The following is a 26,473-nucleotide window of genomic DNA, read 5'->3' on the forward strand; positions in this document are numbered from 1 at the left end:
GGTTTAGAGTTAATTTGCAGTTTGGAAAATAGTAAATGACAGTATCATCGGCAAACAATCTAAGAGGACTGCTTACATTGTCTCCTAAACGGTTTACATACGCTGCCGGAAAAAAAATTTACAACACCCTCAAGGGCTGTGTTCAGAGGCACCTGTGTATAATAAGAGGGCGTTCTGAAAAGTAATGCTTCCGATTTTTTTTTTTTTGAAAACTGGACGCTACTTAAATAAAACAAAAGTTGTTACGGTTCTACATCTTTATTCTTCATGTCTACGTATGTGCAGCCCTCTTCCACTAGACGCCTTCCTAGTTGTAGCGTGTAATATGGCGATGTGTAACGTAACTATGTCGGTGCATGTGAAACAGTGTGCTGTAATCTTGTTTCGAATTCGAAGAGTTCATCCACACATGCAGCACCCTCTCCTTCACCATGACAGTGCTAGGACCACACACAAGCGCTGCGACATCTGCAACAGTCTGACGCCTTGGATCACCGTCATTACTCATCCTCCATACAATCCCGACTTGGTCCCATTCGATTTTCATGTGTTGCTAAAAGTTAAAGAGCACCTTCGAGGAATTCACTTTGACAGTGACGAGTGAGAGTATCAACAAACTGGTCTCTCGTTGGGAGAAACATATTCAGCGCCACGGTGACTACATCGAAAAATAGATATGTGGACATGAAAAATAAAGATGTAGAATGTTAATAAAGTTTGCCTGACTTAAAAAACTTTAAGTTTAAGTCTGTGCACCCTGTGTTTTGACTCTGCAGGTGTTAACTGTGCTGAGTTTACAGGTGAACACTGTTTGCAACACTCGTTCTAGGGTACAGCCAGGCTCCATGGACAAGTAAGTACTCCTGTTGAACAGCTTCAGGCATGTGAACGAGGTCACATTGTGGGACTGCAGGAAACTGGGTGGACGTATTGACGGATTGCTGCACATGTTGGGCACAGTGTATCGGTGATGTGTCACTGCTTTCGGCGAAGGTCGATGGAACATTCCAACATCCGTGTACTATGTTGTGGAAGTCCACGTGAGAGGCACACGTGAGGATCGACGAATTATGCAATAAGCGGTGGCCAGCCGAACATCATCCATGGAAGAAATCCGGCCACAGGTCGCATTTGCTGTGTCACTGAGGACATTGGGAATCATCTGCTTGCAGCAGTGTAATATTTCGACGAGGGCATGTCATTTAGACATGCCCGATAGTTTCCGACCAATTTTTTCAGCTTTTGCTTGAAAATGTCTTTTGAGCCGAAACTACGATAGTGAAATAAATTAATAATAAAAAACTTACACAAATGACGTTACTTAAAAACCAGCCATCGTTGTTGCAGTATGACTTGAACATGTAAAAGTGTGATTGTGTGAGTAAACAAAAACATTTTTCGTACATTGTAGGAGGCTATATGATTATCGTAATCAAAGGCAATAAAATATTTGCAAAGAAAATCCTTCTTATCTTGTGATTACTTAAGACCCCACGACGTGTCAACTTTAACGTGCACTTCTTCTGTGTTTCGTAGAAATTTTCACTTCTGTCGCCTTACGGTTGCTAACCGTGGAGATATTCGTTCAGACTTTAACGCGAGGTATCTGTGAAAAGTTTCTGCGATTTAGCACAGACCTTTTTGCACGACGTCTTCAATAGAGTGAATCGTTTCTCAGGCTACCGTTAAGCCTCGTTTATTACCACGGCGGCTATTTCGCAAACCGTTCCGACTAACTTGTTTACCGAGACTGAACTTTGGGAGAACAATTCTCGTAAACGGCGAGCGCACTCCGTAATGGCGCTCGTCACTGTGTCAACACGGCGAGCGGGCTGCCACGCTCCGCCGCGCCGGCCCCCTAATCCCGGCGCTTCCATTGTGTGGCGCACCGCCTGCCGAGCCGCTCTTGCATCAGCCTCGTCAAACGTCGCTTAGCAGCTCCGAATGCCTCTGGAAGCAATTCCACCTCGCCGTTCCGTTGTCACACGTCCAACCGCGACTGATGCTCTCTCCCCTCGAGCGCAGTCCAGCGGTAAATGCTAGCCATTATCCTTGTTAGCGCGTAATCTCGCCGACGACCTCCGGAGTGGTGGTCACCATAGATTAACTCCGGAGTCTGAGTCAGGCGCGGACGTGAGAGAAGGGATGCTCGCCTCGCCGGTTGCCTCGTGCTCGTTGCAGGTGCGAAACCACTTTACGATTCGTGTGAAGGTCCTCTGGCGTAGTGCAGGGTCACTAGATGTAGTGAGCTGTCTCACTAACTGTTCCACTCTCTGACCCCCTGGATGAGCGGTCAGTGCGTCGCACTGCCGCATACCGTACTTAGGTTCGGTCTCTGGGACACGGAAGGGAATTTCTTGGTAGGAGGACTCTACAGAATTTCGCCCAGCCTCGTGGGGAAAAGTGAGGATGTTCCTGCTAGTCTGTCTTTCGAAAGCCTCTTTGTCTCTGCATAATTACCAGAAACTACATCCATCTGAACATGCTTTTACTGCATGCAAGCCTTGGTATCCCTTTTCACTTTTTACCGCCCAAACTTCCCTCAGTTACCAAACTGACTGTTTCTTAATGCCTCAGGATGTCTCCTATCAGGTAGTCCTTTCTTTTAATCAAAGGCTCTAAGCACTATGGGACTTAACATCTGAGTTCATCAGTCCACTAGACTTAGAACTACTTAAACTGTTGTAACCGCGACTGGTACGGTCGCGCGGTGGCCGAGAAAGCGCGGCGGGACCGAACGGAGAGTGGAACGCGAACAAACGAACGAACGAACGGAAAGGACGGACACGAAACAACGACGGATGACGGAGAGAGACCTTACGACGACAACACGCAAGAAGCAACGGAGTGACAGAGACAACCAAACGAATCCAAGACGTCCACTAGTAATAAAAACAAAGAACGGAAAACACGCTGTCTGTTGTCGAGGCGATATGTCAAGACTCATGCAACGAGTAGACTCGCTGGCTCAACTTCCTTTTTTTTTTTTTTCTTTATTGTTAATTTCACACCTGATACAGGTAGGCCAGCAGCGGCATATTACGCCGCTCTTCGGCCACAGATAAAACTAATGATACAAAAGAACACAATCGCAGAACAGACAGGGTGGATATACAAACGTAGACATACAAAATTAAAACATACGGAGCCGTTCACGGGCGCTCAGTCCAAAATAAAAATGGCCAGACACGTGGACACGCACAGAGATGACAGATGGCACACGCAAACGTTGGAGCACAAACGAATAACACTGGAACACTTGAACACGAACACGACGACACACACAAACACTAGGCGATGATCTCCGGCGCGCGAAAGTTCACTATACGTGTGCGAGTCCAGGGACCTGCCAAAAGGGGAAAAAAGGGGGGGAGGAGGGAGAGGGGAGTGTGTAGATGCCAGTGGCAGAAGAGATGGGAGGGGGAGGAAAGATGGTAGGGGGGTAGGGGAAGCCTGGGGGAAGAGGGAGGGAGGAAGGGAGGAGGGAGAGAAGAGAGAGAGGGTGTCCTCAGGAGAAAACACAGGGTGCGGTAGAGGAGGATCAAAGTTGGTAGGAGGGGTAGATGGAGGGGATGAAGGCGTCATCAGGGAGGGGGAGTTGGTGGAAGCCACCTTGGGTGAGGGTATGGAGAGTGGAGAGATGGAAAGCAGGTGGGATGTGGGAATGCAGGTGCGGCAGCGGACAGGGGTGGGATAGGATGGGAGAGGCAAGTGGGTGAGGGGGATCAAATTTGCGGGAGGTGTAGAGGATCTATAACCGTTCGAGGAAAAGGAGGTGCGGGAATGGAATAAGGTCATAGATGATCCGCGTGGGGGAGGGGAGACGGATGCGATAGGTAAGGCGGAGCGCATGGCATTCTAGGATTTGAAGGGATTTGTAAAAGGTAGGAGAGGCGGAGATCCAGGCGGGATGAGCGTAGCAGAGGATAGTGTAGATAAGGGATTTATAGGTGTGGAGGATGGTGGAGGGGTCCAGACACCATGTGCGGCCAGAAAGGAGCTTGAGGAGACGGAGTCGGGAGCGTGTCTCGGCTTGGATTGTCCGAAGATGGGGGGTCCAGGAGAGGCGATGGTCAAGGGTGACGCCAGGGTACTTAAGGGTGAGGGTGAGGGCGATAGGGCGGCCATAAATGGTGAGATAGAAGTGGAGGACATGGAAGGAATGGGTGGTTTTGCCTACAATGATGGCCTGGGTCTTGAAAGGATTGACCTTGCTGGCTGAGCGAGAGGCAGGCGCTTAAATACTCTATCGGGGGTGCCGCTATTGGCTGCGCGAAGCACGTGTTCCATTGTGGCGCCCTCACACTAAATGCGGGCCAGGAGGCGCGCGCTGCAACAGCTTACGGCGCGTTGGTGCAGAGACCTCTAGGGGTCTTCGACGTCCATGACGTCTGGCGGGGATTCAAATTCGGCGGCGCGCGGTACCAGATAAACCTAACTAACCTAAGGACAGCACACACATCCATGCCCGAGGCAGGATTCGAAGCTGCGACCGTAGCAGCAGGGCGGTTCCTGACTAAAGCGCCTAGAACTGCTCGGCCACAGCGGCTGGCAGTAGCACTAGATTAATATAAAGTTCATTAAATAGTTCTAAAACGTCGCCTTGTTGGGGCATCCCCCCCCCCCCCCACCCAATAAATTAGCAAGCGACAGTCTCTCTCGAATTCAAATTCAGGTTTTAGTATTTTACTAGAGCGATAGGCACTTTGTTTAACACTACTTTTACTGACACACTCGAAATTACTGCTCCTTCGCCGGCTAGGGTGGCCGAGCGGTTATAGGCGCTACAGTCCGGAACCGCGCGACCGCTACGGTCGCAGGTTCGAATCCTGGCTCGGGCATGGAGTGTGTGCTGTCCTTAGGTTAGTTAGGTTTAAGTAGTTCTAAGTTCTAGGGGACTGATTACCTCAGAAGTTAAGTCCCATAGTGCTCAGAGCCATTTGAACCATTTTGAACTGCTCCTTCATGTTTTACTTTATTGAATTACATCAAATCCTCGGACTCTATCGTACCTTGATTACATTACACCATTCCTGAATCATCTGTCTTCGTCTTCCTGTTTTGCTTAAAATGCAGATTACATTTCATCCTGACTGGGTATAGCACGTGAATGGATTTCCAATAAATTATTACATCACACAAATTTTCATAATTAGAACGCTTTGCAAATACACTCCTGGAAATGGAAAAAAGAACACATTGACACCGGTGTGTCAGACCCACCATACTTGCTCCGGACACTGTGAGAGGGCTGTACAAGCAATGATCACACGCACGGCACAGCGGACACACCAGGAACCGCGGTGTTGGCCGTCGAATGGCGCTAGCTGCGCAGCATTTGTGCACCGCCGCCGTCAGTGTCAGCCAGTTTGCCGTGGCATACGGAGCTCCATCGCAGTCTTTAACACTGGTAGCATGCCGCGACAGCGTGGACGTGAACCGTATGTGCAGTTGACGGACTTTGAGCGAGGGCGTATAGTGGGCATGCGGGAGGCCGGGTGGACGTACCGCCGAATTGCTCAACACGTGGGGCGTGAGGTCTCCACAGTACATCGATGTTGTCGCCAGTGGTCGGCGGAAGGTGCACGTGCCCGTCGACCTGGGACCGGACCGCAGCGACGCACGGATGCACGCCAAGACCGTAGGATCCTACGCAGTGCCGTAGGGGACCGCACCGCCACTTCCCAGCAAATTAGGGACACTGTTGCTCCTGGGGTATCGGCGAGGACCATTCGCAACCGTCTCCATGAAGCTGGGCTACGGTCCCGCACACCGTTAGGCCGTCTTCCGCTCACGCCCCAACATCGTGCAGCCCGCCTCCAGTGGTGTCGCGACAGGCGTGAATGGAGGGACGAATGGAGACGTGTCGTCTTCAGCGATGAGAGTCGCTTCTGCCTTGGTGCCAATGATGGTCGTATGCGTGTTTGGCGCCGTGCAGGTGAGCGCCACAATCAGGACTGCATACGACCGAGGCACACAGGGCCAACACCCGGCATCATGGTGTGGGGAGCGATCTCCTACACTGGCCGTACACCACTGGTGATCGTCGAGGGGACACTGAATAGTGCACGGTACATCCAAACCGTCATCGAACCCATCGTTCTACCATTCCGAGACCGGCAAGGGAACTTGCTGTTCCAACAGGACAATGCACGTCCGCATGTATCCCGTGCCACCCAACGTGCTCTAGAAGGTGTAAGTCAACTACCCTGGCCAGCAAGATCTCCGGATCTGTCCCCCATTGAGCATGTTTGGGACTGGATGAAGCGTCGTCTCACGCGGTCTGCACGTCCAGCACGAACGCTGGTCCAACTGAGGCGCCAGGTGGAAATGGCATGGCAAGCCGTTCCACAGGACTACATCCAGCATCTCTACGATCGTCTCCATGGGAGAATAGCAGCCTGCATTGCTGCGAAAGGTGGATATACACTGTACTAGTGCCGACATTGTGCATGCTCTGTTGCCTGTGTCTATGTGCCTGTGGTTCTGTCAGTGTGATCATGTGATGTATCTGACCCCAGGAATGTGTCAATAAAGTTTCCCCTTCCTGGGACAATGAATTCACGGTGTTCTTATTTCAATTTCCAGGAGTGTAGCAATTAAAGGACAATTAGTTACTCATAACTTATTGTCTAATCAGAGGAGATATTTACATGGTAATAAGATTTCCGTCTTAGCATATTCGTCACTGAAACCGTAACTATCACTGAATTTCTGTACATCCACTGTCATGGATAATGGGACAGCCGCTGTTTAGCATTCAGTTCAAATGGTTCAAATGGCTCTGAGCACTATGGGACTTAACTTCTGAGGTCATCAGTCCTCTAGAACTTAGAATTACTTAAACCTAACTAACCTCAGTAACACATCCATGCCCGAGGCAGGATTCGAACCTGCGACCGTAGTGATCGCGCGGTTCCAGACTGTAGCGCTTGAAACCGTTCGGCCACCTCGGCCGGCAGCATACAGGTACCTATATGCTCTGTAACTGTTCATAGCATACAGTTATCTGTGTGCTCTGTAGCTGCTCATTTGCACTTTCTTATGTGTGTATGTTTGTTATCTTGACATGGTTCTTACATTTCTGGAAATTCCATTTTGACTATCTGGATTATTTGAAAATGGGTTATCAACATGCTCAATAACCGCTCATTTGCAGTTTGTGACGCGTATATTTTTACTGTCTTGGTATGGATCTTACATTTCGGGAAATACTATTTTGAGTATCTGGATGATTTGAAAATGGGTCCCGACCCGAAACTAGTCATAAAGTAAATAAAAGTGAAATTTTCAACTTTGGCTCTTCTTCCGTTGTATTGATTAACACTAATTGACATCTGCAATTAATTCAGCGTGACGAAAGTTCGGAAATTTAAGGTATTTATTTTTGTTTTCATGTGGGTGACCTCGTACCTTATTGAGATACAATTGAAATTTTTCGCACCATTCAGATATCGTATCTAAGTCATTACTATGCCGTGGATACGTGTATGTCGTGTATATTGCCATACAATATTGTAACTAGAAATTATACGCCAGTTAACTACGCTCCTCCCAAGTTCGGATAAAAATCGTCACTGACATTAAAATAATAATCTGAAGGTGAAAAAGAAAAAACTTTAAGCCTTAGCATTCCCAGTGAAACAGACAAGAGTTACACGGCTGGGGTAGACAGCCTGCAAATTGCAGCACCGCGCGAGGCCTCTGAGTTGCCGTAGAGCCGCTGTCCCGCAGCTGGGAGTCCGCCGTCGAGCTCCGCAGGGGGTCTGGGAGGAGGTCAGTGCAGCGGCCCTGCTGCACGGCCATTGTGGATGCACCGGGATAACTGTGAGCGCGGCGGCCCGCTGGCCTCTGGCCTGCAGACCTGCACACCGGCTGTGGCCGGGGGCGCTGCAAGTAACGGCGGAGGAGAGCCAACCAACTCACGCCCACTCATCGCACATCTCGTTTTTCACTCTGGACATGTACCACAGACTCATTTCCCGTTTTAACGGCTTGCAGGGTCCTAAAAAATCAATGCTCAACCTGAAAGATACAGGTAGGAGACAAGGTACTGGCAGAAGTAAAGCTGTGAGGACGGGGCGTGGGTCGTGCTTGGGTAGCTCAGTTGGTAGAGCACTTGCCCGCGAAAGGTAAAGGTCCCGAGTTCGAGTCTCGGTCCGGCACACAGTTTTAATCTGCCAGGAAGTTTCCACAAATAAACTGACGGAAAAAAATCGCAACACCAAGAAGGAGTTGCGTGACATAAACGACAGTTGGTAGGCGTGTATCTTCATCTGAAAGATGGCGTCTGCTCAAATTTCGCGCCAGTCGCATAAGAGTGGCGCTAGTAGCACCACTTTGAGGATGCAATTCAGGTCGTGAGCGTTAGTTATCTTTGTATTTGAACGTCAAGAATGTCTTTAAGGCGACAAAGACACCATTATCAACACCTCACAGAGTTTGATCCGAGATCCTGTAATAGGGCTACGCGAAACTGAATGTTCCTTCTGCGATACTGCAGAACGACGTGGGAGGAATGTTGCTACTGTCCATGACCGGGCTCCGGATGTCCACGTGGCAGTACCGAGGGGGAAGACCGTCGAGTTCGGCGTATGGCTCTGGGGCATTGTACTGCATCGACAGCAGCAATTTGAGCAGCAGTTGGCACCACTGTGACACAACGAACTGTTACGAATCAGCTACTTCAAGGACAGCTTCGTGCCACACACTCTCTATTGTGTATTCCACTGACCCTAAACCACCACCATTTGTGACGTTATGGCATCTATTCTTTCGGACATGTCAGAAACAACAGAAACCATATTCATATACACTACTGGCCATTAAAATTGCTACACAGAGAAGAAATGCAGATGATAAACGGGTATTCATTAGAGAAATGTATTATACTAGAACTGACATGTGAATACATTTTCACGTAATTTTGATGCATAGATCCTGAGAAATCACTACCCATAAGAACCACCTCTGGCCGTAATAACGGCCTTGATACGCCTGGGCATTGAGTCAAACAGAGCTTGGATGGCGTGTACAGGTACAGCTGCCCATGCAGCTTCAACACGATACCACAGTTCATCAAGAGTAGTGACTGGCGTATTGTGACGAGCCAGTTGCTCGGCCACCGTTGACCAGACGTTTTCAATTGGTGAGAGATGTGGAGAATGTGCTAGCCAGGGCAGCAGTCGAACATTTTCTGTATCCGAAAAGGCCCGTACAGGACCAGCGACATGCGGTCGTGCATTATCCTGCTGAAATGTAAGGTTTCGCAGGGATCGAATAAGGGGTAGAGCCACGGGTCGTAACACATCTGAAATGTAACGTCCACTGTTCAAAGTACCGTCAATGCGAACAAGAGGTGACCGAGACGTGTAACCAATGGCACACCATCCATCACGCCGGGTGATACGCCAGTATGGCGATGACGAATACACGCTTCCAATGTGCGTTCATCGCGATGTCGCCAAACACGGATGCGACCATCATGATGCTGTAAACAGAACCTGGATTCATCCGAAAAAACGACGTTTTGCCATTCGTGCACCCAGGTTCGTCGTTGAGTACACCATCGCAGGCGCCTCTGTCTGTGATGCAGCGTCAAGGGTAACCGCAGCCATGGTCTCCGAGCTGATAGTCCATGCAGCTGCAAACGTCGTCGAACTGTTCGTGCAGATGGTTGTTGTCTTGCAAACGTCCCCATCTGTTGACTCAGGGATCGAGAAGTGGCTGCACGATCCGTTACAGCCATGCGGATAAGATGCCTGTCATCTCGACTGCTAGTGATACGAGGCCGTTGGGATACAGTACGGCGTTCCGTATTACCCTCCTGAACCCATCGATTCCATATCCTCCAAACAGTCATTGGATCTAGACCAACGCGAGCAGCAATGTCGCGATACGATAAACCGCAATCGCGATAGGCTACAATCCGACCTTTATCAAAGTCGGAAACGTGATGGTACGCATTTCTCCTCCTTACACGAGGCATCACAACAACATTTCACCAGGCAACGCCGGTCAACTGCTGTTTGTGTATGAGAAATCAGTTGTAAACTTTCCTCACGCCAGCACGTTGTAGGTGTCTCCACCGGCGCCAACCGTGTGTGAATGCTCTGAAAAGCTAATCATTAGCATATCACAGCATCTTCTTACTGTCGGTTAAATTTCACGTCTGTAGCACGTCATCTTCGTGGTGTAGCAATTTTAATGGCCAGTAGTGTATATATGAGGCTTACCGGCCAATGATAATCTTCAATGCGGATGCACTCACATTGCTCAAACTCATACGGGATTCGGTGGATTGACTGCTGCAAGTAATGAGTGTAGTGGGCAGAGCACTACAAATGTAGTGTGTGGCCAATAAGTTGGAAATGTGGGTCTCACGGGGAGCGTGCCAGAGATAAGATCCCGCAGTCGCACTATCCTTTGTGTCCTCGATGGCTCAGTAGGATAGAGCGTCGTAGGATAGAGCGTCTGCCATGTAAGCAGGAGATCCCGGATTCGAGTCCCGGTCGGAGCACACATATTCAATTGTCCCCGTTGATATTTATCAACGTCAGTAAGCACCTAAAAACGTCTGATTTCATTGTAATTTCATTTGTGACGTTAGTGGTGTCAAGCGATAGTTCGTTGAAGGCCAGGGCTGAGGTCCGTTGTGCTTTCTGTTGAAAGCTGGTTCTGCCTCGGTACCAGCGACGGTCATGTGTTGGTTAGAAGAAGGGCAGTTGAGGGCCTGCAACCACGACCAATCTGGCAGAGTGGAAGACTCACTGGACCCACACGTGGAGTTATCGTCTGGGATGCAATTTCGTATGACAGCAGGAACACTCTCGTGGTTATTCCACGCAACCTGACTCCAAATTTGTACGTCAGTCTGGTGATTCGACCTGTTGTGCTACCATGCATAAACAGCATTCGAGGGGGTGTATTCCAACAGGATAAAGCTCACCCATCTTCCTCTACAAGAATGGCCACACGTTGCCTTGGCCTGCTCGGTCACCAGATCTGTGTCCATTCGAGAAGGTGTGGGACATCGTCGAACGACAATTCAGTGTCATCTTCAAACAGCATTATCCGCACCTGTATTGACCGACCAACTGCAATAGGCACTGAACCCCATCCCACAAACTAGCATCAGGCACCTGTATAACACAATGCATTCACGTTTTCATGCTTCCATTCTGGTGGTTACGTATGTTATTAATGTACCATCAGTTCATATTTCCAGCAGCTTATCTAGCGCTTACATTAACCTGTCGTCTTGCAACATTAATCACTTAAATCTATTACCTAAACAAATTTATTCCAGAAATTTCATTATTCTATATTAATTATTTTTTGGTGCTGCGATTTTTTTCCGTCAGTGTACATTTCGTTAAGGAACGAACTACAAGAAATGCATACTTAGTGAGTGCAATTTGCGAAGTTAAAGGAGTAATCAGCGTGGTCATCAGTCTATGTGCAATTAGTGACGTCAGCACAAATCTGATCGAATTGTGGAAGTCTGTAGGACTGGTATGGTCGAGGTATTGAAAGTGTTGTAACGTTCAGAGATCGCGGTGCCACACCAAAGTCGGCAACACGAAACGGCTCCACGGACATCTGTGAGGACTCGCTGCAGTTCGCAACAACCAATTGGCGACTCTCCAGAAGACCACGCCTCCCTTCCAGCGTAGCAGCGCAATCACGCTGTTGACAGTATAGTGTCGAGCATCCAGTCCAGTTCGGACTACAGCTACAGCAGTCAACATCGTCGTGTAAGACTGTGATGAAGTGCACTTTCTTAAATGTAGCATTTTATGTTGCAGGAGAACAGTTTTTTAATCTGTGCATCAAGTGATGCTTTCAGAGTCAATAACAGTTGTAAATTATCATACAATCCTTTGGCAAAGAATTGTGTCATATTTATGTAAATCTTCTATTCATTTATGTAGTAAAGTGTACTAATATTTCAAGCATTTTAGCTTCATGAGCCTCCTATGAGAGCAATCCAAGAACCCACAATTATCGCCGGACGAAAGTAGTTTCTCCTGGTCACAACAGAAAACGACATTAATGCCAGAGATACGTAATAATTTAAACAGTGGTAAAAGTATGAGTCTGGCTGGTATGCAGACCAGAGAGCAGACGACGTGTCCTGTAGGGCGTATCTGCGGCGAGAGACACCTCACATCTGACCATCCGCCAACCCAGTCAAGGATTAAGCCAGTAATGTAATAAACAGGAGGTGGGTGGGAGCAGGTGCGTGTTTCCGAGGACTCACCTTGCTATGGGGGCGTCCCTTCCACAACAGTCCCACCCCCCGATCCATTGTAGTCCAAGTGTTAAGGATGGAAATAGAACCTGTTCTCTCGGAGGATATCGAGGATAAGGAATTCTTAACGTCTTTCCTTCATTGGAGTGTTACTCCTAAAAAGTAAAAGAGGATTTGTCAGAGAAAAAAACAAACCAAATGTAAAAGCAAGTAAAACATAATAAAATAGGGATGATGAAGGCGTTTCGGAGAAGAGTAGAGTGCCGCAATTGTCCAGTATGTGGTGGGAGCAGCATCCCCAACCCCCCCCCCCCCCCACTGACTGGAAACCTTCAAAACGTTATCTTTGACAATAAAAACCACTTTCCCGGAGGAAACGGAGACCCAGCCCAACTGTCCGTACCTCATCTGCCAATAATATAACTAAAGAATCCCACAGACCGTGACTGGCATGGACGGTCAGGAAAAGGGTGCATTGCACCAGCATGTTACCTGCTGTCTGTAAGGCTCCGCAATCACAAGTTGGGGGTGGCTCATTTTATGAAACACACCTATCTAGTATGACTGATGCCAAGCCGAGAAGAACGGAAAGAGTAGCACAATAGAGCCGTAGTCTCCTTGATAGTGCAGAGTTTATTACAGAGGGTAGTAGACCACCAGATTTTATTACAATAATACAATACCAATAACCGTTATTTAGGTTTTATTTTTAGGCTACCAGTTTCGACTTTACCTTAAGTCATCTTCAGGCCTATACAGTGCAGGTTATAACAGAGCAGTAAGTACATATTAAAATATAGAGCGTATTGTCTAAAATATGCAAGTGTTACACATTGATTTACATAATTAAAAGAGAACAGTTTTAATTAAAATCTACATGATACACGTAATATGTAATATCAGGAATTAATTAGTTATTCATGCATACTGTGAAACAAACGAAAAATTCGGAGTTGGAATTAAAATCCATGGAGAATAAACAAAAACTTTGAGTTTGTAATTCTGTCAGAGACAGCAAAGGACTTGGAAGAGCAGCTGAACGGAATGGACCGTGACTTGAAAGGAGGATATAAGATGAACATCAACAAAAGCAAAACGAGAATAATGGAATGTAGTCGAATTAAATCGGGTGATGCTGCGGGAATTAGATTAGGAAATGATACGCTTAAAGTAGTAAATGAGTTTTGCTATTTGGGGAGCAAAATAACTGAGGACGGTCCAAGTAGAGATGATATAAAATGTAGACCGGCAATGGCAAGGAAAGCTTTTCTGAAGAAGATAAATTTGTTAATATCGAGTATAGATTTAAGTGTCAGGAAGTCTTTTCTGAAATTATTTGTATGGAGTGTAGCCATATATGGAAGTGAAACGTGGACGATAAATAGTTTGGACAAGAAGAGAATAGAAGTTTTCGAAATGTAGTGCTACAGAAGAATACTGAAGATTAGATAAGTAGATCACATAACTAATGAGGAGGTATTGAATAGGATTGGGGAGAAGAGGACTTTGTGGCACAACTTGACTAGAAGAAGGGATCGGTTGGTAGGGCATATTCTGAGGCATCAAGGGATCACCAATTTAGTATTGGAGGATAGCGTGGAGGGTAAAAATCGTAGAGGGAGACCAAGAGATGAATACACCAAACAGATTCAGAAGGATGGAGGTTGCAGTAGGTACTGGGAGATGAAGAAGCTTGCACAGGATAGAGAAGCATGGAGAGCTGCATCAAACCAGTCTCAGGACTGAAGACCACAACAACAATAACTGTGAAACAATCAGTAACCTAATTGAAGTATTCATACACCAGAAGTGTCAAAGTAATGTAACCATCAGTCCAGTATATTCATTGTCTGTAAATATGTATGGTTATACGTGGCTCTACTGGTTTTTGTAAAAAAGCAACAGAGGCGATTATATGTCAAGTAGATAATAGGATCATATTTCAGGTAAAGTAAAGGGGATACACTATAAGCCATAGTATTCTTTATAGTATACAAAAAGGAACGATATATTAAAAAGGAATTACAGCTATTGAACACCATAGCTGTACTCTATGGTTATTAGACAATACTCTACTAGGAGGACCCAAAAGCACTCTAGGAGGATGACTGTAAGAAGTAAAAAATAAAAAAGTACAAACAAAAATTGAAAAGACCCAGGATAGCCCAACCAAAAAGTGGATATTGCGTACATTAACTTTTCACAAAGCATACCTTTTACAACAATATCTCAAGGTTTTTATGTTTCTAATTACAAGAACCCTGTTTGGAAGATGGGAAACCAAGATCAGTTATTTGGCCAGAAAATTCCTATCATCATACTTCTGGGGAGTATCTATGGAACGACGATAATTAACCGTAGTCTCGTTACAGGAAGTCGCGCAAATAATAAATGTATTATTAGACTATGTCACTACGGATTTTAAATATCGAAATAGTGCTCAACCAAACCGGACGTTAACTGTTCCATATAGACCGAAGGGGAAGCGCAAAAATCGAGAGATAAACTCAAGTACATACAACGAAATGTTAAATGAGAGTCCACATCGGGTCTAAAATAGTCATAGTAAAAGAATGATGTACACTTCATCATATAGTCTCCGAATATATCACTTCTTAATCATGTAATCGTGAAAAAGACAGTAGAAAATAATCTCCACTCCCCAGACCAGCGTTATAACACTTAAATGCAGATGATAATTGCATATATGTGATATGTCCATCTCTTCTAGTAAATCCATCATTCCCCCTTTATCTACAAAGTGCAAAATCCCTAAATTGTCAACAATGGTTTCTACGTGATGCTTATTGGTTTTGATTTGTTCTTTAAACGTTTATTGTTTAATTGTATGTATGGATGTGTGCTCTTGGAATCGTTCCTTAAATGATCTAGCAGTTTGGCCAATATATCATGTAGATTTTAGTTAATACTGTTTTCTTTCAATTATGTAAATTAATATGTAATACTTGAATCTTTTAGACAATACGCGTTGTATTTTTATAGCCGGCCGGTGTGGCCCAGCGGTTCTAGGCGATTCAGTCTGGAGCCGCGTGACCACTACGGTCGCAGGTTCGAATCCTGCCTGGATGGATGTATGTGATGTCCTTAGGTTAGTTAGGTTTAAGTAGTTCCAAGTTCTAGGGGACTTATGACCTCAGATGTTAAGTCCCATAGTGCTCAGAGCCATTTTTTTTGTATTTTTATGTGTACTTATTGCTCAAAGTCGAAACTGGTAGCCTAAAAATGAAACGTAAATAACGGCTATTGGTATTGTATTATTGGAAACTGACCAGCCGTAGTCCCACACTTCAGACAGAGGATGGAGGTACATTCAGATTTGATTTCATTCCGAGTCAACATTATCTACACTCGAAAATCTGCTCCCGGGACTGTCAAACAGACTGGTGAGCGAGTAGTCGCTTCTCTAGCCAAACAGTGGGCCAGATCATTCTCCTTGATGCTCACGTGACTTGGGACCTAGAGAAAGACAAATGAGTAGGTAACATCGTTCAGAATGGGGGACGCATAGTGCCAGCCAGTAATTATTACCTGGGATTTGGTTGTGTTTGTATTGATAAACCTTTGGAGGCAGTATGAGGTGAACTAGTACAGGTAAGACTGAACGGAGCTCAGAGATTCTATTAGTATGTTTGTCGATTAATGATTAATACCTCCCAATGAAGCGCTTCCAGCTTAGAGCGCTGTCTCGTGGGGATCACGAAGCACTAATACTCACAACGTTAGTTGGCTACTGGCAAAGCTGGGCCTCTGTTGCGAGGTGAAGTGACGTTGGACGTTTGTGTTCCAGTGCCAACACGCAGATGGACAACGATGTGACGCCAGTGTACCTGGCGGCGCAGGAGGGGCACCTGGACGTGCTGCGCTACCTGGTGACGCAGGCGGGCGGCTCGCTCTACGTCAGGGCCAAGGACGGCATGGCGCCCGTGCACGCCGCCGCTCAGATGGGTTGCCTGCCTTGCCTCAAGTGGATGGTGCGTACCCGCAACTTCATGCTTGACAACCATGCGTGGTCAAGCATTTTGCACAAGCATGCTCGGCCGTCTACTTTTTTTTGGCGGTGCGAGTGGCGAGTAGAACACGAACACACACACGCACGCACACACACACACACACACACACACACACACACACACACACACACACCAGTCTACTGACTTGGCCTGATGGCTACGACTTCCTTTCCTGTGCCAGCATCTTCACCTCAGTGTCGCATTTGCACCCAACGTTCTCGGTTATTTGTTGCATATATGTTATGAAAATATTAATATATTCAATATGCTGATCATTGCTTCTGTTTATTTGCACTGTAAGAAAAGAAAAGCTTTCGCATAGGGACTCGACCCCACGATCCTCAAATCACCATTCTGTCCTCTTTCCGGAGCGCCAACCTCTGCCTGGAAGATACTCTAAATGGTTGTCTCGCCTGCCACCGCCAAAAATGTTATTTCTTCTTAAGGGGGGTAGGACGTCAAAGGGGCCGACTTTGAGAAATAGAGGCACCACAGGACATTTTAATTTGCACTGTCTATACTTTTACAAATAAATTCATAAAACTTTGTCAGCATGACCAGGAAGGATACAGGATTCACACTCATAGCAGTGGAAGTTCAAAAACACGAAAAAATAATATTTTTTAAATGTGAAATTTCATGATTTTTTTTCACTTACTGTTGGCTGCATTTGTTTCTATAGGTACTCTTTTCTTCATTAGTAAGAGAGATTCTTCGATGAATTTTGTACAACTTACAAACCATACTTACAGGTGTATGAAACTCTAGAATTTATTTAATCTATGGAAAAATGAATGGTCTGTTACGTTTTAAACTTCGTATTTAGAGAAAACTCGAATTTTATAGTTAATTATCTCACTTTTTACCATAGTTTTTAACAGATTTGGGAAATTCTAGAGTTTCATACACCTGTAAGTATGGATTGTATGTTGTGCAAAATTCATCGAAGAATCTCTCTTACTTATGAAGAAAAGTGTACCTACAGCAACAAATGCAGCTAATACCAAGTGAAAAAATGATGAAACTCCACATGAAAAAAAAATTTGTTTTGTTATGGATTTGAACTTCCTCTGCTATGAGTGTGAATCCTGAATACTTCCTGGTCATGCTAACAAAGTTTTATGAATTTATTTGTAAAACTATAGACAGTGTAAATTAAAATGTCCTGTGGTGCCTCTCCTGCTTCAAGTCCACCCGTTTCACGTCCTACCCCCCCCCCCCCCCCTTAACGCTTAGCCAGCTGGAGCTTCCACTTCTGTCGTTTTCATTCCTGGCCAATCCCTGCACGTACCACAAATCTGGAAGAAATCGGTGATGACGAGTAACCGCGGTCCCCATCTAAGTAGAAATATTGTCCAACCCTTTCTGCAGTTCTTTGCGATCGGCCAACAACGATACGTTCATGGACACATGTGCATCGCCAGAGAACGATCTTATAGCGCTGCTGATCTTATCTAACGAATCGTTCACGTATACTGTGAACATAGGAGGTCCTATTACGCTTAGTTCGGGCACACCTGATGATACTTCCGTTTCTATGGTTTTTCCGCCCAGTATTATGTACTGGCTTCTATGACTCAAATACCACTAACCTCACTACGCTGTTCTTCAAAAAATCGAACTCCCATGTATGAAACAGCTCCAAACTTCTGGATATTTTACAAATGAGTTAATGTGTTAAATATTTTATGTTAAACTAGTAAAACCTTTGAGTGAAGACGCAAAATCCAAATTAAGTTGGTTATTTTTTTTCGGATTGGTCACTCGTGGACCAATAAAAAGCCAAAGCTGATTTTTCAAGAATCTCAGTGTTTATGATGTATCTCTTGAACTATGTGTCGTACAATGATATAATTTTGCAGGTACATTCAGTGGTATATGCGGATACGTTTACAAAAATGTTGTGAATCCTGTTTTACTGTATGACAACAGAAAATGGAGTAAGCGGTAAAACTTTCCAAACAGATTTATCATCCATATTGAAAGTCAGTGACTGCGGATTTGTTCTCGAATGGCGTTTGTCTTTTGCATTGACAACCTTTTTTCCTTTTATTATTTTGTGGAAGGTGTCAGTGATAAAAGTTTCGAAAATGTTTGAAATTATGTGTGAAGTTTTTGGAATTCACTAAGTGCTCTCATTCTCAAATACTGGATGAATATAAATTCTTCATTTGTATACGTCCATATCGACCGCAGTCGCTTTACAGTTACTGAAGGTATTTTAATTCCGACTGCAAAAAGTGCCGTGTTTTTGTCACAAGCATGTTTCTTTTAATTAAACTAAAACATCATCAGTTGTGTGCAGTGAGAGATATTTGTAAACTGAGTTTCTTTCTAGATCGGAAAACAGTTCGTTACAAAAGAAGTTATTTCTTACGATATTTCATGCCTGGTTTCCACTCACATCAGGAGACGCTGTCTGCTTGCACGTTTTTGAGTATTTCTAATTATGGCACTGTTGATACTGACCTCATCCCATATGGCTTTGCAAAACCTTCAATTTCTTGATCTGAAACACACCACAATAAAGCACTTTTGTTGTTTGTACCTTTTTGACTAGGTATGCCACTGCCTTTTGTGTAGTGTTACTAATTTTACTACTGTTTTTTCTTTAATCTAGAAATGGTCTCTTTCCCTGTTATTAGTCACATGTGTGTTGTGTCGTTTAAGCATGCGATTATGTATTCATTTAATGTGTAACGGAAATGAAATTGCAGTAATGCAGTTGAAGATTTAAATTGGGAGTAGGTGGTGGGAGGTGGCTAGTGAGGGGGGAGGGGGATGAGGCAGCGAATTCAGAGTAGTGGAATGGGAAGTATGTTAGAGGAAAAGGGCTGAGGATCAAAAAATGAAATGAAAGGGGAGGGGTAGAGTGATCCAGAGTAAAGGATGGGAAATGAATTCTTCGAAAGAAATCAATTTGGGTCGAGACAGCGGAGAGGTATATTCATCATTTTCATGGAGGACCACTCCCGTCAAAAAGTGTGACTCTGGCAAGGGGTGGTTTCATACAAATGGAGTGGTCTGCATATCGACCGGATCTGAATTTCATAGATCATTTGTAAGACAATTTCTGGAGTTGAATAGCATTGGTCTAAGGGACCAACATGTATCTTTGGGAAGGAACGAGACACAATCTTTCTGTTGGAGAATAAATCAGTCACATGTAGATAATACTGGCTGCAGAAGGCAGACTCTTTGCTGATTCCTTGGAATAGTGAGATATTATTTTCAAGCACAGCTTCCTGCTTACTGTTCTGTGTTTTCTGATAAGGTAAGTTCATCCCACATCGTATACATGAATGTGGCATATTCTTCAGATTTCATCAGGTCGTTTGCTGTCCCAGTGTCCAAGTCAATAAATCTATGACACAATATAAGGGTGATTCCGTGACGGTGTAACAAATTTTCGCGGATGATAGAGAAGGGTAAATGTATCAATTTGAGGTAAGGGATCGTGGTCGGGAAACGACCGAGTTGAAAGTTATAAGCGAGAACGTTCTGATACCTCTGACCGTGGAATACATTACAGACTGTAAAGTAGACAATCCCGAATTACACTCAGGAGTAGAGGTTGGGATAATAACTTAACTAACTCAAAGCAGATGATTTGCTGTGTATTGACAAGAGCAAACCTGGTGTACTGGGGCTGAACTGTAGTAGACTGCACTCTTTGTTTACAAGTTGAAGCACTAACCAACCGGAGTTGTACCAGGTGCTGGATCTTGCTGATATGATTTTCGTGTATGGGTGTGCAAGCAGCAGAGAAACAGAAAGGTAGAACAGGACCAAATATCTGCGCAGAAGGCATCCGTCTCTCACCTCGTTTCCAAGAATGTTCCAACAATTAAGTGGAACAGGGCAATTGGTTCCACAGTACAACGACAGAGGAAGACGATGAGGTACACGGATTGCCGACTTAGAAGATGCAGCGCTTGCTCGAGTCAATGATGCGCCTGGTTCAAATGGTTCAAATGGCTCTGAGCACTATGGGACTCAACTGCTGTGGTCATCAGTCCCCTAGAACTTAGAACTAAGTAAACCTAACTAACCTAAGGACATCACACACATCCATGCCCGAGGCAGGATTCGAACCTGCGACCGTAGCAGTCGCACGGTTCCGGACTGCGCGCCTAGAACCGCGAGACCACCGCGGCCGAATGATGCGCCTGCAAGCAGCACTCCATCAGCTGCACGTGAACTGAAGGTTTCACAGAGCAGTGTGTGGCGAGTATTACATGAACTGCAGCTACATCCGTACCATCCACAGAAACAGCATGCTCTGATTCGTACTGACTTCGGATCTCATATCGTGTTGAGCCAGTGGTTCACGCAGCGCCTAATAGTCAATCCTCACTTTTCTGCAGATGTACTTTTCACGGATGAAGCCTGTTTCACAAAAGTCGGAATGATAAAGTGTCGCAATACTCAAGTTAGGGCCGATCGGAATCCCCACGCCACGGTTGTGAAGAGCCAGCGCGTGGATAGGGATAGTCAATGATTACGTATTACGTCTGTGTCTTCTTCGTCCCTCTTAAATGTACAGCGTTTATCAGAGACAGGTTCCTGGAACATATCCCACTTACTGATCGTTAGTGGATGTGAGTTCAACATCATGGAGCTTCACCTCACATTAGACTAACGGAACACCGAGAAAAGTGGGTAGGCAGAGGTGCTGTTTTGTGTCCATGACGTTCACTTGATCTCACCCCACTTGATTTCTTCTTGCGAGTCGATGTCAAAACTCTCGTGTACGAGACGCCTGTTCAGACTGAAAAGGGTCTCGTGCCAAGAATTATCGCTGCCTGCAACACTGTTCAAACGACATCAGGGGTATTAGAACAGGCATGACAAAACTTTGTGCAACGATGCCATACCTGAATCGACGCTGAGGGACGCAGTTTTGAACAGCTGTAGCGGCTTATGAAACTCGCGCAGGTAAATGGGATTCATTAGTACTGCACAGTTGACTTAGAATTTTCTGTCTGAGTATCATCAATTTACGTGCGCTCTTACTAGCCCATTAACAGGGGATCAGCAGGAATTCTCTACGTCACGATCAGGGTTCGTGCGTTGGGGTCCAAAGTTAGGACGCTGCGCGAGCCTAAGCCAGAACTTGAGTCGATCCTCGCTTATACTTTTCGGGTCGGTCTTCTCCGGACTGGAGTCCCTTACCTCAGATTGGACCTTTTACCCTTCTCCAACATCGGTGAAAGTTTATAACATAATCTCGGAATCACCATCTCTAATTCTTTCTTAGGACAGTACGGCTTTAGTTTACAGTGACTGCACTGTTTTTGGTGATCATTTAATGACACAGTTACTTATCGTATGTGAGACATATTTTTTCTACTTCTGCCAAACACACTATGAATGTTTTCTTTTATATACTGTGACACCTGCATTATACAACGAAGTTTAATATATATTTCAACTATGACTTCGTTTGCAGAAGTCTGATCATGCTTAACGCGTAACACAATTTCAATAATTTTTACATTATAAAAAATTTAAAAAGAGCTTTTGATTCTAAATTCTATTGACATAATGTTACCTACTTTCTGGTTTGTTGTATTTTCCATGCATTCTGTATATGCAAAATGATTCTTATTAAAGCTTAAAAACGCCGGATGCGATGTAGATTACGCTGAGACAAATAATTTAATATAAGACACATGAGCCCGCGTCGGGAAAAACGCCAAAAGTGCATGACAAAAGTTAAACATATGGCGTCACCAGATGACGTACCTCGCCTCACGTGCAGCGGTGGGCCCTATCGGTCTGTCGCACTTGATCACCCCGACCCAGAGGAGAATGGAGTGTTCACATAGGTGTGGCTCCGGGCCTACACGGCTTCAGCGCGTGGGGTTCAGGGTTCGAGTTTTGCGTCTGACGGACCTTTTCTTTGCATTGCGTTAGACAGTGATGTGCGCATATGGAGGTATGATTTGTGATTTTATTCGGGAGGGGGGAGGGGGTTGTGGGAGTTGAAGGGACGAGACCGTTATTTTATTTACTTGTCTCGCGCTCACCGTTGGATAGTTACAAAGCACAGTACAACAAAAGCCTACCGTACTGCGTCACAAGTAAATGAGTATAAGCTTCCGAAATGCATCGCTAGCAGTAAATAACCTTCGTGTTTTTTACTAAATAAAGACTGTAAACAAAAAGGATGGGACAGAAGGAAACAATCACAAAATTAAGACAGCTTTTGCTTCGTTACAGCGAGAACAATAATCTTGTAGCTTCTACGTTTACAATAGATCACATTTACAAAAGTTATTGGAAAACAGAGTAGCTCAGCGGAGCTACGTGCATCACTGGCCCTTGCCGACGATGGGGGGTTCGACAAATCAAATCACTGCACGCGCGGCGAGATACGTCATCTGCTGACGTCACATGTTTACGTTTCTCATCCATTTTTAGTGCACTTCCCGACTCTTGCCGCCCCACGTGCCTTATATTACACTAGTTGTCTCAGATTCGTGGTTTTGTAAACGATAGTAAGAGTCACACTGTATACATCTTTTCAGTGTGGTACTTCAAAATGGCCGAACTATCTTTACAGTCATACGGTGGAACTTTCATTTAAACAGTATTACATAACTGTGGCCCCAAACTACGGGTAGATTACCTTTCTCAGGAATTTCAAACTGTGGAGTAACATTATGCAACGTGTATCGAAGCCGATCGATACCGGCCCCGACAGCAGAACAGGGGCTCCTCGCTAATGAAGAGGAGAGTGCGGCAGCAGGCTCAGTAAGCAGCTCGCTCGTGAAGGGCGCTGCAGATAAGGAAGGGCGCGGCGTCTGCAGAGGCACGCCGTCAGCTCTCCGCTAATAGCGCGCTGCGACCTGCTCGCGAGGCGGCGAACTGGCAAACCAAGGTCCGGCAGAGGCTGTAATACGGTGCCGGCATGGCAGCGATTGTTCTCACCATATACACGCCATGTACGTAGCCAAGGAATGGACACACGCCATATTAATGTCCACTAATAGATGTCCGGATACTTTTGATCAAATAGCGTTTGCTGTCGTCCTCCAGCCTTGCGTTCACAGGCGCGCGCCCTCCTTTAACCTGCAGCTGATGCACTTTTCGTATGAGTCTGTCATGCATTTAGCTGCAATCGATCCACAATTCCCATTATGGTGTCTTTCAGATATGGTCGCAACGATAGAGCTGCGTACAGACAGATTGCGTTATTGCAATATTACACACATCAAAAAAAAGTTTTGCATCACATCGGTTCCGAGAGTTCCGGAACCTGTACATAAAATTTGAATAGAGATCAATATAAACATCATTTCCACCCTTTTTATTGATCCTGAAAACCACATATCGCATGTTGTACCACCATACAGCGAGACCTTCAGAGGTGGTGGTCCACTTTGCTGTACACACCGGTGCATTTAATAGCCTGTAGCACGTCCTCTTGCATTGATTCACGCCTGTATTCGTCCTGCCATACTACCCACAAGTTCATCAAGGCACTGTTGGTCCAGATTGTCCCACTACTCAACGGCGATTCGGCGTAGATCCCTCAGAGTGGTTGGTGGGTCACGTCGTCCATAAACAGCACTTTTCAATCTATCCCAGGCATGTTCGATGGGGTTCATGTCTGGAGAACATTCTGGCCACTCTAGTCAAGCGATGTCGTTATCCTGAAGGAAGTCATTCACAAGATGCGCACGATGGGGGCGCAAATTGTTGTCCTTGAAGAGGAATGCCTCGCCAATATGCTGCCGATATAGTTGCACAATAGGTCGGAGGATGGCATTCACGTATCATACAGCCGTTACGGCGCCTTACATGACCACCAGCCGCATACGTCGGCCCCACATAATGCCACCCCAAAACATTAGAGAACCTTCACCTTGCTGCACTCGCTGGACAGTATGTCTAAGGCGTTCAGCCTGACCGGTTTGCCTCTAAACACGTCTCCGACGATTGTCTGGTTGAAGGTATATGCGACAATTATCTGTGAAGAAAACGTGATGCCAAACCTGAGCGGTCCATTCAGCATGTTGTTTGCCCATCTGTACCGCGCTCGCTTCCCACGCCCGGGTTCCCGGGTTCGATTCCCGGCGGGGTCAGGGATTTTCTCTGCCTCGTGATGGCTGGGTGTTGTGTGTTGTCCTTAGGTTAGTTAGGTTTAAGTAGTTCTAAGTTCTAGGGGACTTATGACCACAGCAGTTGAGTCCCATTGTGCTCAGAGCCATTTGAACCATTTTTTTTTTTTTTTTTTGTACCGCGCTGCATGGTGTCGTGGTTGCAAAGATGGAACTCGCCATGGACGTCGGGAGTGAAGTTGCGCATCATGCAGCGTATTGCGCACAATTTGAGTAGTAACACGACGTCCTGTGGCTGCACGAAAAGCATTATTCAACATGGTGGCGTTGCTGTCAGCGTTCCTAGAAGCCGTAATCCGTAGGTAGCGGTCATCCACTGCAATAGTAGCCCTTGGGCGGCCTGAGCGAGAGATGTCATCGTTAGTTCCTGTCTCTCTGTATCTCCTCCATGTCCGAACAACTTCGCTTTGGTTCAGTCCGTGACGCCTGGACACTTCCCTTGTTGGGAGCCCTTCCTGGCACAAAGTAACAATGCGGACGTGATCGAACCGCGATAGTGACCGTCTAGGCATGGTTGAACTGTAGACAACACGAGCAGTGTTCCTCTTTCCTGGTAGAATGCCTGGAACTGATCGGCTGTCGGACCCCCTCCGTCTAATAGGTGCTGCTCTTACGTAGTTGTTTACATCTTTGGACGGGTTTAGTGACATCTCTGAACAGTCAAAGGGACTGTGTCTGTGATGCAACATTCACAGTCAACGTCTGTCTTCAAGAGTTCTGGGAACCGGGGTGATGCAAAACCTTTTTTGAAGTTTGCACAACGAAACGCGAGAGAACGTTGTGCATACATTTAATGTAATCTCCACAAACAATAGGTAATACTAATAACATTCGACTAAACGATCGTCAATTTGTCACTGCAAGTAGTTACATCCTCCAAGTGTCGCAGAAAATTTATGTAGAGCGTTTTAAGGTGGAAAAAGGCGTACATCTAGCGGAGGGGAAACAAAATTATTGGACCCATATTCATTAGAATAATCCTGAGTAAGTGAAGCACATTCAGCAAGGTGGTCGCGTACAAAATATTCTTTCGGCCAATTCTTGAGACTCTCTTTTGCTTTCGGGCCTGTAACAAGTTATGGTAACAGAAGGAATAGGGTACAAGATTCAAAGACGAACTACGCGCTTCGTCACGGTCTCGTTTAGTTCACGTGAAAACTTCGCAGGAATGCTAAACTAACTAGTAGGAGACACATTGTGCATCGCGAAGTGTCGCACTCGCTAACATCGGAGTATACAATTTCCAAACTAGCGAAGAAACGTAATTCTCCCTCCATCGTACACCCCGCGTAATGACTAGGAGAATTTTTATTTGCATACCAAATATACATTTGTGTCATCCTGTGCAAAGGTCTTACGGGTAAATCATACGACATTTTTCACAGGTTGTACGGGTTTATTGATGTTGTGTGGTTTAATCCATCGTGTTGGAATTTAATGCTGAGCAGATTTATGTTCGTCATTTGTCAAGCACAATCAGCATAGGCTGTAAAGCAATCAATTTTGGCTCATTCGATCAGTTTATGAGGTCTTAGATATTTCGTTTTAAACTGATAGATTAAAGAGTGATTTCCACGAGCTTCTCGAGTACGCTGGTTATCATTCGAGGCTTCATAGATAATGAATTACATAAAATCTGTAAGGAATAATGACAAATTAAGCACTTACTGAAATAAGGCATCCTCGCTTCGTCATACGTCCGCGCGAGGTGTAACGAAAGTCAAGCACTATGCTTATCATTTTATCTTTCGTGGCTTCACAGATAATGAATTGCGTACAATCCCGCAGGGCCAGTGACAAATTAAGAAATCATTGAAATAAGGGCTGCTGGCATAGTCGTACGTCCGTGGCAGGTGCACACACTAAGACGTCCTGGGGCTATGTTGCTGCACCCGGAGCTAACCAGTTGATGTGGTGTAAAAAAATTTGGTCACCTCAGTTTGGCCAGCAAAGAGAGAGCAACTGTGTGTTAATTTCCAAACATCGCCGCAATGTCTCATAGAGCGAGGCAAGGGACGTCGCACTAATAAAGGTGATCCACCAGTGGGATGCGGAGTCAA

The 26,473-nt window shown here is 45.6% G+C and overlaps 1 protein-coding gene across 1 annotated transcript in view; it reads left to right on the plus strand.

The window, feature by feature from the left end:
* LOC126235303 (uncharacterized) overlaps positions 1–26,473 on the plus strand; it is a 485,532-nt gene that overhangs the window by 292,728 nt on the left and 166,331 nt on the right. Inside the window, exon 3 of the mRNA XM_049944027.1 lies at positions 16,062–16,245. Within this exon, the coding sequence (XP_049799984.1) occupies positions 16,062–16,245 (184 nt within the window). The remainder of the gene's footprint in view (positions 1–16,061; positions 16,246–26,473) is intronic.

The sequence above is a fragment of the Schistocerca nitens genome, chromosome 2 (assembly GCF_023898315.1).
Source record: "Schistocerca nitens isolate TAMUIC-IGC-003100 chromosome 2, iqSchNite1.1, whole genome shotgun sequence".
NCBI lineage: Eukaryota > Metazoa > Arthropoda > Insecta > Orthoptera > Acrididae > Schistocerca > Schistocerca nitens.